This window comes from Branchiostoma lanceolatum, chromosome 6 (assembly GCF_035083965.1).
Source record: "Branchiostoma lanceolatum isolate klBraLanc5 chromosome 6, klBraLanc5.hap2, whole genome shotgun sequence".
In the NCBI taxonomy this organism is placed as follows: Eukaryota; Metazoa; Chordata; class Leptocardii; order Amphioxiformes; family Branchiostomatidae; genus Branchiostoma; species Branchiostoma lanceolatum.
The window spans coordinates 22,742,788-22,758,873 of record NC_089727.1 but is presented as its reverse complement, the minus strand read 5'-3'; the positions used below and the strand labels follow the sequence as shown (position 1 = coordinate 22,758,873).

Sequence of the window (16,086 nt, the reverse complement as noted above, 5' to 3'; positions counted from 1 at the left end):
TACTTTATGTGAGTTTATGACTACGGACTGTCCTGGGTGCTGAACTGACTACACGGCTAAAAGGCTGGTACAACATAGCATTCACCATTGTATTTGTATATAAAAAATATAGTACACAACACATATTTCTCGCCTCCAACACCTTTACCGTTCACAAACACGATTATTGTCAGCTCCGCAACCTATGTCGAATTTTCCAGCACTGTATTTACTCCGTCGCCGTGAGTTAATTCCCCCTGGGACGACGCGAACTTGTTGTTCCACGTGCATGCCGCCACTTTCGCCATTTACTGCAGAATTCTCGATCATGGAACGCTATTTTTCCACAGAATATGTAGTATCAAGCTCCCCAAACACGTATTTGTGCGTAAAACCGGACAATTTAGAGTCAAAACCTTGAAGTTATCGCCGAAAACAAAAAATAATCTCCGCGTCGTCTGCAGGGGCGCCATCTTGGATACGTAATGGCCGCAAGGCATCATGGGGATTACGTAATCGGTGATTGCGCAACGCTCTTTGACCCCTGAACCCAGGTCACCCGGCCGGCATGTAACTTCCGGGTTTGCCGCGCGAAACACGCGGCGATGCTGTTTTGTTTCGGGGAATCCCCTAAACCGGTTGTACTCGGGAGCGGCAATCTTCGCAAGATTCTGCATCCCGGTTGTACTCGGGAGCGGCAGCTTAAGGGTTAACCACAGGGTTCTCATGTTACACTTGAAAGAGTGAGCCAGACAGTAGCTGGCGCCAAAGACAGAAAGGGGCGGGGCTAACAAAGCTACATCGATGTTCTTAGAAAACTGCAACATTCTTTCTGTAGAGGGGTGATCTTTTTTAAGCATTTTTAAGTGATAATAACGGTGACTAGATTGCAATTCAATTTTATGTATAGACTTGAATATTGAAATTTTCTTTGTAAAAATTCAAAACATATTTCTGACTAAGGCAAAGAAGTTTTATTTGTAGATCAAAAAGAGTTGTTTTCCCCTTCCTTGACGTGAGCTCTTCCATGACAAAACTTTCCCACCAGAGTCACGTCCTGCGTTATTGTCACAGTGGCGATTTTCTAAGCGCTAAGTTTTCCTGTTCAGCGCTCGTGAGTGCGACTCGCATACAACATGTATGCGACCAGTTTTTTGAGAATGCGACTAGATTTAAAATCACGGTCGCACGGTGCGACTATCAAAAATTAAGACCTGCACCTAGATAATAGGTGCAGAACTAAGCGGTAAGCTGAAAAATAAACATTAGGTATTCAAACGCTACCGCGAAAATCGCCGGTGAATTTTCCATCTTGTTCCCACACCCGCGGTACAAAAACTGTCCGTTCCAAGTAGGTATTCCAACGACGCTACCGCTAAAATCGGCTAACTACCGCATGGCGATCGGTAAATTTTCTACCATCTTCCTACACCCGCGATACAAAAACTATTCGTTTCTACAGGCAAAATCACCCATGAAAATAAAGAATATAACTTAAAGTTTCTCTTTCTCGTGATGTGTTTGTTTATCTTGTAAAATGTTTCAAACGCCAGAAATTTGCCGATGAAGACGGCGCGGTGTAGCGGGCGCTGCTGTGATTCAAAACATGGCCAATTTCACTTCCGCCTGCGTCTTAGACCGCAGCAGAATGAGCCGATTACGAGCTTTAAATTGGTACCTGGAACAAAGGGAAAATTTATTTTTTTTGAGCATTAAAATTCGATTGTAACGAACTCTTTAATGATAAAAATTACCACCTTAACTTGTCTTCTTCTTGTTCTTGGTGTCAAAATGACGGCAAGAAAAAGGGGTACGTTTTGATGTAATCGACATGTTTATATCATGCACACCGGCGAGGCGGCAAGCTCCTTTTCCCGATGTAGGTGGCCCTGTGATTGGATGGTCGCGCCGCTCGGTCCTGACACCCGAAATTTGGACCAGATATTTGACTGGGCTGGCACAAACATATCATTTTTGATACTATTGAGCAAGAATTTCAACGTTAGAATATTAAAGCATTTTTGATTGTTTGTAGACAGAGGGTGGGGGTGAAAAAAAATGCCAGTAAAAATGTTTTTAGGGTTGAACTTAATGCCAGCAGTGAAGTTTAAAATCATGGAATGGGACTTAATTTGTTTTGGTCATGAAACCAATAGCCAATAGAGTTATCTATTTATTTATCATTCAAGGTTATGTGAATCATTGCTTGCCTTGTTCCAAGTAAAAAATACCATTGTGTATTTTTCAACTTGTTGAACTTGAGGCACCGTGGCCCCCGGATAGGGGCCACCTGGGGAACCTATGCCCAATTTTTTTCGAAAATCCCAATACATCACACAAGCTTATGCAATTTTTAATGTCATCGCAAATGGTCATGTGAATAATTGCTTGCCTTGTTCCAAGTTGAAAATACCGTTGTGTATTTTTCTACTTGTTGAACTTGAGGCACCGTGACCCCCGGATAGGGGCCAGCCGGGGAACCTATGCCCAATTTTTCTAAAAATCCCTCTACACCGGTATCATTCTTGCCCAAGAACTAACTAAATTATATACCACACTTTGCTAGTTGTTCTGCACCATGTAGGCTATATTTTTTATGATCTATTCAAATACTTTATTCCAGGTTGTTAACATTGATTAATAGGAGTATTACTTGGTATGGCCAAGACTTTTCTTCTTCTTCCAACTTTTTGTAGTGGTGCTCCTAGATTTTTGCTGGTGCTCCTAACTTTTTGGGGTTAGGAGCACAGTGCTCCTAGGCCTAAAAGTTAGTCTGGAGCCCTGCTGTTTGTGGTAGGATTGAAATGTTTTGATATATTTTGAAAGACATTATACAATTTTTTATGCTAAGACACAGATTTTTCGTGGTGTTGTTTTTATATTTTCATTTTGGGAAAGACTGTATCTCACGTGAGTAGAGAAATTTACATGCGTTAAATGTTACTGTGTGCCGCTGGCATGTTTCTTTTCTGATCAGCGTGCTTTGGTTTACGATGTAAACAGAGACTGTCAAAGTTGTTTATGAAACAAGAATTGCATTTCAAAACGTCAGTGTGGCTTCTTAATTTCTCCCAATAACAACTTTGACTTTGTAGTGTCCATAGAGATCGACCGATACGTTATGAGTTACGCCAGGATAATTTCACAAAGGCCGGTTCATAGCGGCCTCTGTAGCAGCCGGGATATCAACGCCGCATGGTCGAAAAATAGCGAATTATGAGCAAAAATGCCGGGGAAATATGGGCAGGAAAACCCAATATTTAAATTTTAAGGGGATCCCAGGTTAGCAAAACTTTGAATTTCAAAAAAACAATAAACGTACCGTCCAAAATAAGAACGTACTGGGTGGATTTTGAGGCTGAAAAAAATAAACGTACCGGTACGTTTATTTGGGAGATGAGAGTACATGACTTTGTACAACAATTTTCAGTAACCTCTACGCCAGCGCGCACTGTGGAATGATGGCTTGTCTTTGGCTCTGTTAAGAAGTACCAGGTCCTTATCCAAAGCCCATTCTTCGACATGTTCGCCATCCTTGTTGGTGTTGCTGTAACCCCAGCTGGTACTGTGGCTGTTAAAGTCACCGATGACCAGATGTGCGCCATTGCTGGCAGGGAGGTCTTGGGGCCACTTGAATGGGACGGTGGGCGGCTTGTAGACGGAGGTGATGGTAACCTTGTCAGTCTTGACTCTGAGAATTTCCAAGCCATTGGCGGAGTGGTCAGAGCTGCATTTACTGTGGTTCTATCTCGTACGTAGATGGCGCTTCTGTGGACAGGGCTGCCATGAAATATCACAAGGTTCATGCCCGGAATCTTCAGGGGCGCAGTTGTTTTGTGTGTTTCTTGGAGGCACAAGACGTCGGTATCCAGTTCAGCGAGCAGGTCTTTCTTCGCCGCTGATAGACCTTCAGTATTGAAGCTTGTCACGTTGAACTTCATCTTCGGGGCCGAGGGGCTATCCTTTTATCACCACCGAAGGATGTAGAGAGAGAGATATAAGCGAGGTGTAGCAATTAGTTTCCGCAAGCGGATTAACAGGGGCACCACGTGAAGGTTTGCTACTCGCCCTATCTATGTACTTGATAGGTATGATCCTGAGGCATAATTGAAAAAATATAACCTACCTGTTTATTATCTTATTTCCCTCGGACAGTTGTATGGACACAATTTACCTTGACTGTCAATTTTGAAATTTTTTGGGGGGTACTTATATTTCAGGGGGTACTTATATTAGATTTTGAAGATTTGTCTGGGGGGTACTTCTATTCTAGGGGGTACTTCTATTTGAGAGGTGAGAGTAGACTGTAGAAACAGCATGGAAAAGTCTGCCAACATTCCCAGCACAACCGCACTCTATGTGACAATGTATACGGTTTTGTGATCTTAGCTCAGCCCCCACTGCAAAATTCCCGCGAAACCTGAATCATTGCCTTTCCATCGACCACACCCTAAGCAAAACTTCTAAAGAGATCAAAGGCACACTGCTGTCCGTCACCATGGTAACCGTGCCAAACTCTGTCGCAACAGCCCAGGATGTTTGCTACATCAACACTTTTGCTTGTGAACCATGTGCAAGGGGGCACCCAAGAACTTATCAAATGCAAGTTTATCCGACGTGTATCAAGCTAAATTGATAGAACTTACCGTTTTGGAGCCCTCTTCATTTATATACAAGAGAGATGCTTGCACTGTGGTATCAGATTCGAACCGTGGCTGTGACGCAAAAGGGGGCGAGCGGTCGAGGCCACGGTAATTTCGTTATTTGAAGCCAAGTTTATAATCGCGACGTAAACTATTAAACCGAGACCCTGTTTTTTGTGTGTTTTGTGTATAGCTTTATGCCTCATGTGTAATAGGGTACATCATGTACATACTGGCTGAGCTTTGATTCAAGGTGAATATAAAACAAGTAAGTTTGCTTGACGATCGTTGAATATGTTTTATCTTAGAGGTGCCACTACGCAATGGCATTGCGTCAATCAAAGCCACAATTTTTGTTTTTACTCCGGGAAGGAGGACGACCTCCTGGGAGTGTTGGAAATGCTTTTGTTTGCACGTTTGCAGCTAGAAATCACGTTCCCGTCATCGCATTGGTGTGTAACTTGGCATATCGTTTGCCAGGTTGGGGGTGATGTTGCACGATGTCTTTGTTACACCGTAGCTGCTTTTATCGTCAATGTAATATCATAATTGCACCCCTATATTGACACACATGTGGTACTGCCCTCCCATAGGGACCATGCTTTAAATCCGTTCCGCATCGCTGAATGTCGTAAGCAGATATAGGGTAGATTCTTTCGGTACTTGCTGTGATCGTATAGTCACTAGTTACATTAATATTGTAAAATAGACAACGTACATCACCACATGCAACCTAGCAAACGATATGCCAACTTGAAGTTACAGTCAAACCTGTATTAGCTGTCACCTTTGCATAGCGGCCACCTGCCCATAGTGGTCACTTTTTGTCGGTCCCTTGGATTTTTTCCCATTGACATAAGCATTAAGAATTAGGCTATAGCGGTCACCTGTCCAACGCGGTCGCGGCCACACAATTTTCGGTCCCGCGGGTCTGGAAACACTGCCGATAACGGTCACGGCGCATGGTCGCCGCAAGATTCGGGAACCTTCTTTCAAATCTCGGCAGAAAAAATTGTCATTATAGCTGCAGTGTTACCCATGAAAATGTTGTGCATGGTTTTATTTTGCTCCTGGTGTTGGTTTTGCATTTCCAAAACCGCTACAGACGCCAGAAATTTGCAGACAAACAGAGCCTCTTGCGCACGGTCCTAGCGGGACGCTTTGTTTACTTGGGTTGCTTCACTAGTAGTACCATGGGCGAGCAGTTTGTTAAAAAAATACAGATGCCTTTTATCCTCTAAGAAAAGGTTATAAAGTCATCCATTCTTTGTATATTCTGTTCTCTTTATTCAAAGAAATTCTTTGACGAAATAAGTTTACATTTTGTACTATCTAATGTAGAGTAAAATCATAATTCACACATTGCAGCTGCACCCATATTACAGTAGACTATCCCATGACCCTTTGACCTCACAGGAGCCATCTTGCAGCTGTTGTTTTTTTTCTCCCGGCAAGGAATCCGACCCAAACATGCTGATTTTACCGTGAAATTCTGCAATTATTTGCTGATAAATGATGTCGCCGCGCAATTGAAAATGACACGGTTGTCTTCGGCAACATTTTGGTCGCATGTGATCCGGATTGGGGGCGGATCGATGGATCGACTTGGACTTTATTTGCTTGTGGAAAAATCCGGACCTTCCGAAAGCAGTCATCTTGAGCCGAGCATCGGGTCGTCTTGTAGAAGTGGTCGGTAGACCAAGTTTGACTACATGTATGTGAACAAGGAGGTTTTATGATGTGAATAAATGTTTCTCAGTGGGTACAGAAAACATGTGCCACTTATTGCTCGTGAAATCAACCGTTTCTATAGAGCGGCCACCTGTCCATAACGGTCGATTTTGGCCAGTCCCTTGAGTGACCGCTATAGGCAGGTTTGACTGTATATACCAATGCAGCAACAGGAATTGTGAGTTCTGGCTGCGAACATGTGCAGGAGTGACCTGTTTGTGTGTAAGTATGGTGTCCAGTCGCAGCGCGCATATATGCGCACGGGTCAGGACGGTGCACTTTTACGCACAGTGATTTTTAATTTCAAGATCGCTGTGTAGAAATGGGAAATCTCTGGACCTTCAAACTTACCACACTTGTAGTTACCTTCGCCGAGAAGGTTATGCAGAGGGTAGCATTTGTATGTATGTATGTATGTTTGTAAAGAACAGCATAACTCGAGAAGGCTTGGATGGATTGTCTTGATATTTGGTAGGTGGGTAGGTCTTGATGAGACTAGGAAATGATTAGATTTTGGGTCCCCTAGCGGCTTGTAACGGTACTGCAGCAGAACTTCCTGTTTCCATATCTCGTGTTCTGGACAAGCTATGGAACTGATTTTTGAGTGGTAGATAGCTCTTTGGACAGAGAGTAAGTGGTATAGGTTTTGGCCCCCTAGCGGCTTTTTTGGAACTGCAGAAGCTGAAGACCTCATTTGCATAATTAATGAGAGAAATACTGTTGCTCAAGATGGGCTTGATGGATGTTAATGATTTTGGTATGTAGATAGCTTACGTGATGCTTTGTATGATTGGACGATAATTATGCAAATCAGATTCTAATTTGCATAATTAATGAGACAATTTTAAAAACCCGCTGTGTTCCATGATATGACTATTGAAATATGTGACATTTGTTATTGAGGAATTTTGATACATAGAAAATATGCAAATGAAGTCCTAATTTGCATAATTACTGACAAACTACTATAATTCCATACAGGTAAATGATGGCAATTTCATACTTGTGTCATTTGGAAGTTATGTGAAAGTGAGCATCGTTGAATCAAATTATGCCAATAAGGACCTCATTTGCATAATTCATGATAAATTTTACTTTGTTAGCATAACCTTCTTTGTTAAGCTCATACTTTTGTTTTTTGGGTAAAGAAGATCAACTAGTATGATTTATAATTGATGAGAAACACTCCTGATACGTCAGTGAAAAAGGTTAAAATCATTTGGCGAAGGTATGAGGTCGTGGAACTCTAGTTTGTAATAACGGAGGCTGTGACAATGTAAAAAGTTTGCGCAGGGGATGAAAGATTGTGGAGATATGTCTCTCAGAAAAGAGCCCGCGGGCAGCCGCGAAGTCACTTCCGGTTTGCCTGGAAACCATACCATCAGGGGCTCCCCGATATCTCTACGGCGCGAGGAGTGATGCCCGCCCGCCCAGACAGCTTAGCCCACTCAGGGTGCTGGATTACGACCTTGGATTGAATTAGCTCGCCCCCTAGTAAAGTATCACAAGATGATAGGACTGGCAATTCTAATTGAGAAATAGTGCTTCGTAATAAAGACGACATACAGCGGACGAAACCATTAAAATCTGGGGCCATCATTAACAATTATCCAGTATGATGGCTCATCCCTAGACAATTAATCGCCAATACAACAAGATAAACCAGGATGGTTCCTAGAATTGAATCAGGGTCTGTGATTTTACACCTTACATCAAGATCCATTTCATGCATTCAGCTTACAACTAGCTGGTCACTAGCAAAGGAAATTAACAAACACCTTACTCACAATGTACACACTATAGATACTTTACGGAGAATTGTATTCTACGGACTCTTGTTGTAATTTACTGTCATTCTTTTCCTTGCTTTTTTCAGGACGTATTATAGAATATCTTGTCAGTTCCATTTTATTTATTTAGGCTGGCCATTACCTGTTTTGTTAATATGGAACTCAATGTTCCGTAAGTCTTAAGTAGACATTATTTCCTTCGCTGACACAAAACCTCTGAACATAAAATCCAGTGGTGTAGATTCTCTTACAATTTTATTCTTCATAATACTTGTGTGTGTGTGTGTGTGTGTGTGTGTGTGTGTGTGTGTGTGTGTGTGTGTGTGTGTGTTTCCAAGGTGTTTCTGACTTTGCATGAAGGGGTGAAATTGTATAACACAGTTGAAAGGGACCTTTCTTGTGCTGATGCTATCCATGTGCTGTCTCCCAGGGCAGCGGCTATGACCTTGAGAACAGTGCTGCTGTCTCTGCAGGCCTTGCTGTCTGCAGCTGAACCAGATGACCCTCAGGATGCTGTGGTGGCCAAACAGGTAACAGGAACAATAGAGCATTGTTCTTTGTCTGAAGGTGGTGAAGTGACAGTTATTTTAGTAACTGTCACTTTACCACCTTAAGACAAAAGACGTTTAAAAATGTCTTAGGCTGAGTTTCTAGAACTATTAAACCTGAGTTTTTCTCAGCCACAGACTTTTATGAAGAAATATGTGCCTAACATTGGCACATACCAAGCAAAGAATATTTCATTAATATGGAAAAGTGAAAGTGTTCACCAGCTTCACCTTTCAGCCGCCAGATTTTCTGCCCATTAAATGCTCTCAGTTTCAGGTTTTCCAGGCCCTCTAAGAATGAGGGGTACTGTTTTTATTTAACTAGTTTGTGGTTCATTTTCTCTAAAATACCCCCAAAATCTCATGCAACTTTGGCCTAGTGACAGCAGTAACGATTTACAATGGCAATAATGCAATAGAACATACAATTTTCATAAACCTATTGTATTATAGCATTAAAACCATTTGTGAAATTCCAATATCACAGTACCACTGTGACAGCATTTCTTGGAGAGGTCCTGACAACATCAGTCTTGCATACTTAAGAAAAACTTCACCCAGGTATTACCGTAGGTGAGTTTATGACTACAGACTGTCCTGGGCGCCGAACTGATTATTTAGCTGAAAGGCTTATTTATTACAAAACAGTAGACTCCTTTCTGAGTCTTTATAACATAACTCTTCAATATCAGCTGAAAGTTTGCAACTCAGACTTTCTTTAGAAATTGTACCAACTTGCTCTCATAAACTTCATGGGTAATAAACACACAAAAGTAATAAAACTAATATATTCCACACTGTTTTCAAACAATCCACCCTAGCACCCATAGAACTTGCACCTCGACCATACAATTTGCGAGAAATCTGACAACACCAGAATTACATCTATGAAAAAAAGGTTACCTTGGTATTTCTGCAGGTGAGTTTATGACAACGGACTGCACTGGGTGCTGAACTGACCACTCGGCTAAAAGGCTGATCCATGACAACATACAAATGTAGCATGTCCCATTCTGAGACTTGATGAAATATGGTACATAATTTATGCTTCTCGTCTCTGACTTAGCCTGGAATCCAAACCTATTATAGCTCCCGAGTCTCTCTCCGCAAATATTCCACTTTGTTCACAAACACGACCATTGTCAGCTCCGCAACCAATGTGAAATACTCCAACACGTTCACGTTTACCTCCGTGAGTTAATGCTCACCCTGGAACGTCAAACTTGTTGTCCCACGTGCTCTGACCTTCGCTACTTACTGCAGAATCCTCGCTCGTGGAAGGGCATTTCTTGCCAGAATCGGTAGTATCAAGCTCCCTATCCCCAAACACTTATTTGTGCGTAAACCCGGGCACCATGTTGGATACGTCATGGCCGCATGGGATCACGTAATTGGTGATTGCGCAACGCCCTTTGACCCCTGACCTCCAGTCGCCCACCCGGCCAGCTAACTTCACTACCAAAAATGTATTTTCTTATTTTTCTTATTCTTCCTTGTTTTTTCTTGTACTTAGAAAATTTATCTTGCATCAAGCACATTATTCTGTGTACAAGAATTTCAAAAAGTCCCTGATTTGAGCAAATTCAAGAAACCCATATTTTTCTTGCATCAAGAATTTTGTTCTTACAGCTAATCAACCAATAGAATATTGTTCTTGCAGTCATAATGTTTAAGACAAAATTTCTTACACATAGATTGAATTTTTTGTTAAAGGTTTTGTTTTCTTGCACCTAGAATGATTTTCTTGTACTAAGATTGGGATTCTTGTACCAAGAATACCTTTCTCTTCAAGGCTGAATTTCTCATACCTAGAATGAGTTTCTTGTACTGAGATCGGGGTTCCTGTACTAGGAATACCTTTCTTTCCTCAAGACTGAATAAAAGAAATTCTTTCAGCTAGAATGAGTTTCTTGTACTTAAAAGATCGAGGGTCTTGTACCAGGTATACCTTTCTGTCCTCAAGACTGAATTTCTTACACCTAGAATAAGTTCCTTGTTCTAAGATTAAGATTCTTGTACCAGGAATACCCTTCTGTCCTCAAGACTGAATTTCTTACACCTAGAATAAATTCCTTGTTCTAAGATTAAGATTCTTGTACCAGGAATACCTTTCTGTCCTCAAGACTGAATTTCTTACACCTAGAATAAATTCCTTGTTCTAAGATTGAGATTCTTGTACCAGGAATACCTTTCTGTCCTCAAGACTGAATTTCTTACACCTAGAATAAATTCCTTGTTCTAAGATTAAGATTCTTGTACCCGGAATACCTTTCTGTCCTCAAGACTGAATTTCTTACACCTAGAATAAGTTCCTTGTTCTAAGATTAAGATTCTTGTACCAGGAATACCTTTCTGTCCTCAAGACTGAATTTCTTAACACCTAGAATAAGTTCCTTGTTCTAAGATTAAGATTCTTGTACCAGGAATACCCTTCTGTCCTCAAGACTGAATTTCTTACACCGGGAATAAATTCCTTGTTCTAAGATTACGATTCTTGTACCAGGAATACCTTTCTGTCCTCAAGACTGAATTTCTTACACCTAGAATAAATTCCTTGTTCTAAGATTGAGATTCTTGTACCAGGAATACCTTTCTGTCCTCAAGACTGAATTTCTTACACCTAGAATAAATTCCTTGTTCTAAGATTAAGATTCTTGTACCAGGAATACCTTTCTGTCCTCAAGACTGAATTTCTTACACCTAGAATAAGTTCCTTGTTCTAAGATTAAGATTCTTGTACCAGGAATACCTTTCTGTCCTCAAGACTGAATTTCTTAACACCTAGAATAAATTCCTTGTTCTAAGATTAAGATTCTTGTACCAGGAATACCTTTCTGTCCTCAAGACTGAATTTCTTACACCTAGAATAAATTCCTTGTTCGAAGATTACGATTCTTGTACCAGATAAACTTTCTGTCCTTAAGACTGAATTTCTTATAGCTAGAATGAGTTTCTTGTAAGTAGAAGTGTTTCTTTTACCTTTCTTTCCCCAAGACTGATTTCCTTAAAAACCTAGAAACAGTTCCTTAATTTAAGATTGATATATTGTATCATGAATACCACTAAATTGATAGTATGTTCCAAACAAATTTATTATCATCAAGAACTTCAGTTCAATGTTTTTGGTGTTTTGTATGTTAACAATAATTCTTAGATAAATGTTGCAGGTACAATTACCAATTTGTAATATTTACTAACATCCTCAATTTGTAATACGCCCGTATCTCGTGCATGCATCCATTTTCCTGATACTTTGCCTGCATGTGAATAACTACATGTAATTGCAGTTCTACAACAGTCTGACTGTCAGTGCTGCAGTGTTGTCGTTCGTATAACTGACGACTTAAAAAAGTTGGAAGCTTTTCCAAACTGGATACGGGGATATCGTCTCTGGTCCAGCATATTTCTAAGCCTAGAAGAAAAACACAAAGACTATATGAATGATTGTTAATCCCTATATCGCCCCCCTCCCCCCTGATACTGTTCATGCGAATATTGTTACTGATTGTCATTCTAATCCTCCTTATCCAACATTCAAATACCATTCTAAACTTGAGATGGGGGCATCATCTTTTATACAACTGGTTTCTTAGCCTAGAACAACACACAGGACAATCTCTTTGCAAAGTCTGACTTTATGGTAAATGATTGTCAATCAGGACCTATATCGCCCCCCTCCCACTGTAAAGATATTGTGTATCAGCAAGGAAGTTAAAATAGGAAGGAGAGAGTTTGAAATTACTGCCTTTTGTCCTAAGTGGGCCGCAAGCGTCAAAACTGTAATTGACATAAACTTGTCAATTGCCCTGATTTCAATAGGCCAGCGCGGCACGCCAGCGTTCTGTTCCATTCTTTAGTTGCAAATTGGAGCGCCCCGGGGATTAGGAGTTTTAGTGGAGGGACAGTCGTAAGTTCAATTTTAGCTATTTTGAGGAATTAATCTCTGAAGAAATCAGCGAGACAATCGGGAAAAAGTAGATAGCGGAGAAGACGATCGGAGGAAATTCAAGCGCTGCAACTAACGTTACAGCCTGTGGCCATTTTTATTTCAACAGCCTTGAAACAAGGTTAATCTTTGTTACAACATCCACCCTACAAACTACATGGTCAAACAAAGCGCTGAACTAATACGTCTGCTACATTCTGCATGTAATATGTCAGTCTCTGTGTACAGATTCTGTGTCAAAGATCCTAGGTACGTATAAGGGCATATATCTCGTTTCTTTTCGGCAGCTGTGAGAACAAAATTCGATACATTCTACCATGATTCTACCGATTCTACACACATAACTCAGTACCTCATTGATTATCCTTTGCCATCAGAGAGGCACGAAACACAGTTGAAGCCAAATTTGTAGGCCCGATGCCGAAAAAATGGCCCCGATGCTGATTGTGAAAGTTTGGAAAATTGAAATTTCACATCGTCATCCATCTAAAACAAATATTGGCATATCCAGAATAAATTACATAATTTCTACAAAACGACAACATTTGAGGGTATGTTTCTGTTCTAAAATGTTCGCTTCGAGCCTTGCAACACACAAAAAATGCTGTTACTCACCCATTTTTTGTCGCACAACAGAGTTTCACGTATCAAAACATTCGCCAGTTTAACCCGTCGCCATTGCTGGCTACTGCGCAGCTCTAATATGCACCCCAAATAAGGAAATCCTCGGAAACTGCAGGCATGTCCGCCTCAGCTCGGCGGCACTCGGAGATTTACGCCAGCCGTGACGTAATTTTAGGCTCATTTGCATCGGAATTGGCGGGAAAATTAGTGGCCCAGAGCAACACCAAAGCGGCGCCGCCGGGGCTGCCGGACAATGCGACTCAGCGGGATTTATCGGGGCAGAACAAAAGGCCGCGGTGGGTGTTAATAGGCGAACTCTCTCCTTCCTATTTTAACCTCCTTGGTATCAGCATGATATATTAAATGTGTTTTCCTTTTCTTGAAAATATGTTGCAGGTATTCCTGTACTCAAGTTACCTGTAATAAGACTGAGCATATTATAAGTTAGAAAATTGTAATGATTTCCAATTAAGGTGGCTAACGTACCTGGGGCAGACTTGCAGCTTCGTCTTGGCTTGGGTAGCATTTTGGAACTTCAAAAATGTTATCCATGTTGTCTACAGGGTCCCACATGATAAACAAAAGTGTCCTTACAAAACCTGCCACATCTTTGCCCTAAATATTGTAAGATCTAACGCACATCAGACAGATATGTCTCAGGACAGAAGTTACCAACTGGCTGAATTCAAATTTTGGAGCAAAGGATGATGGGAGTAATTTCCCTTGATTCTTAGCAAAATTAGCATCATTCTTGTTTCTAGAATTAATTTCTTAAACTGTCTGATATTTAGAAAATAAAAAAAAGAATATCATTCTGATTTCATTTGGCTTTTTCCATCTCTTGATATTCAAACTCAGTAACTTTTTAAACAGTGTTTACCAAGAAGTTAGCACAAGAAAAACTACATGCATCTAAAAATTCTTCCCTGAGTAAAACAAGAATCATCTTTTCTGGACTTTCTCGATAAAGATCACAAGAACATTCAAGAATCTTATGCTAGTGATAGCTTGTTTTGGAATTTCTTGTTTTTCTTCCATTTTTTTATTAAGTTAGTCAAGTTAAGTTAAGAAACATATTCTTGTATCTTCTTATACATCACCAAGAAAAACAAGAATCATCTTTCTTAAACTTTCTGAACAAAGAAACCAAGAACTTGGAAGAATTTTATGATAATCATAACTTGTTTAAGAATTTCTAGATTGTCTTGTTTTTCTTAACAGTATTTGTTCAAGGTAATGAAGAATCTAATTCTTGTATCTTCTTAGATATTACCAACAAACACAAGAATCTCATTTCCCAGACTTTTTGCATAGAAACATCAAGAAAATTCAAGAATATTCTTCTTAGTGGAATCAAATTTAAGAAAAAATGGGCACATGGCAGGAAAAAAAATCTTAGGGGTAGATTCTATAAAATACTCCATTCGACCAAACAAGAAATGAATCTTGTGTGAAGACTGAAAAAGAAAGTTTTACTTGAATTTCTAGAAGATTCTTGTAGGTGAGCTTATACTGGAACTACTTTCTTCACTTAAGAAAAACAAGAATAAAACTCTTCATGCAAGGATAATCATACATAGATTTTGCTGAGTGTTTCTTGATTTTTCTCGAACTCTCTTTATTTAAGAAAATATTCCTCCCCTTAAGAAAAAAACAAGAAAAATAAGAAAAAGCATTTTTGGTAGTGTTCCGGATTCCGCGTGCTAGACACGCGGCGATGTTGTTTTCTTCCGGGGAATACCCTATCCCGGTTGTAACTGAAACGCCACTCTCTACAAGTATCTGTTTCCCGTTGTATTGTAACCGGAAGCAGCAGCTTAAGGGCTTAAAAAATGGAAGTCACAGGAATTTTTGACTGAATCACTCATCATCATCATCAAATCATCAAATGGTTTTTATTGACAACAAAACTCTGGCAGCCGGAGGCTGAATTGCGGTTTGTTTTACACAGTACAACAAATTAAAACAACTCTTATTCTCAAATTACGCGTTAAAACAATAGAAAGCGTGGTTGGTCACATGCTTCCACATAAAAATATACACATTGCTATTTAAAATATACAACATTATCATAAAATCTTACATTAAATACATCTTGCTTAAAATGACTTCAGCCTTGAAACAAGCTTAAGAGTTGAAAAGTCCAACAATATGTGGGATGGCAGTGTTCCTAAAGCGGTCCGTTCTCGCGGAGATAGTGTTCAGCTTGTGGCATGACCTGGTGGTTCGTCCACTGGTCTCTCCTCTCGTCGGAGGAAGCCACTCTCTGAAGGTGTTGGATTTAAGTAGACCACGGCCGAACTTCAGGATCAGTTGATCACGTCTTTCCTGAAGTGTGGGAAGGCCTAGGTAGCAGCGTGCCTCAGAGTACCGGGTGTAGTTACTGCCGAGAATGATCCGGCATGCTCTGCGCTGAACGTTCTCTATCTGTAACGACTGGGTAGCTTTCAGTCCGGGACTCCATACGGGGCATGCGTATTTCGCACACTGTCGTCAGGTCAGGCACTGGTAGTTTGAAACTTTTGAGGAGCCGTAGAAGGAAGAGTCGCTTACTGCTCTGGCTGGTGATATGGCTGACATGAGCGATTCATTTAAGGTCCGACTGCACTAGGACCCCTAACAATTTAGCAACATAGACTTCTTGGAGTGCGTGACCATCAATATATAAGGTTGGAAGGGGAGGGGGGACTTTTGTGAAATACACATGCATAGCTTTGCATTTTCTCGGGTGCAGTTTCATGTGGCTGTCTGTTGTCCATTGTTCCAGGGCATTGAGGTCGCGTTGTAGGAGTGAGGTTTCGCGCACGAGCCGACAACACAAAACT

General features: G+C 40.7%; 1 protein-coding gene across 2 annotated transcripts in view; it reads left to right on the top strand.

Annotated features, from left to right (window-relative positions):
• Window positions 1-16,086, top strand: part of LOC136437062 (ubiquitin-conjugating enzyme E2 K-like) — a 78,620-nt gene that overhangs the window by 33,165 nt on the left and 29,369 nt on the right. For both annotated transcript variants that reach the window (XM_066431512.1, XM_066431513.1), the window contains exon 5: window positions 8,574-8,673. In XM_066431512.1, coding sequence (XP_066287609.1) covers window positions 8,574-8,673 — 100 coding nt within the window. The remainder of the gene's footprint in view (window positions 1-8,573; window positions 8,674-16,086) is intronic.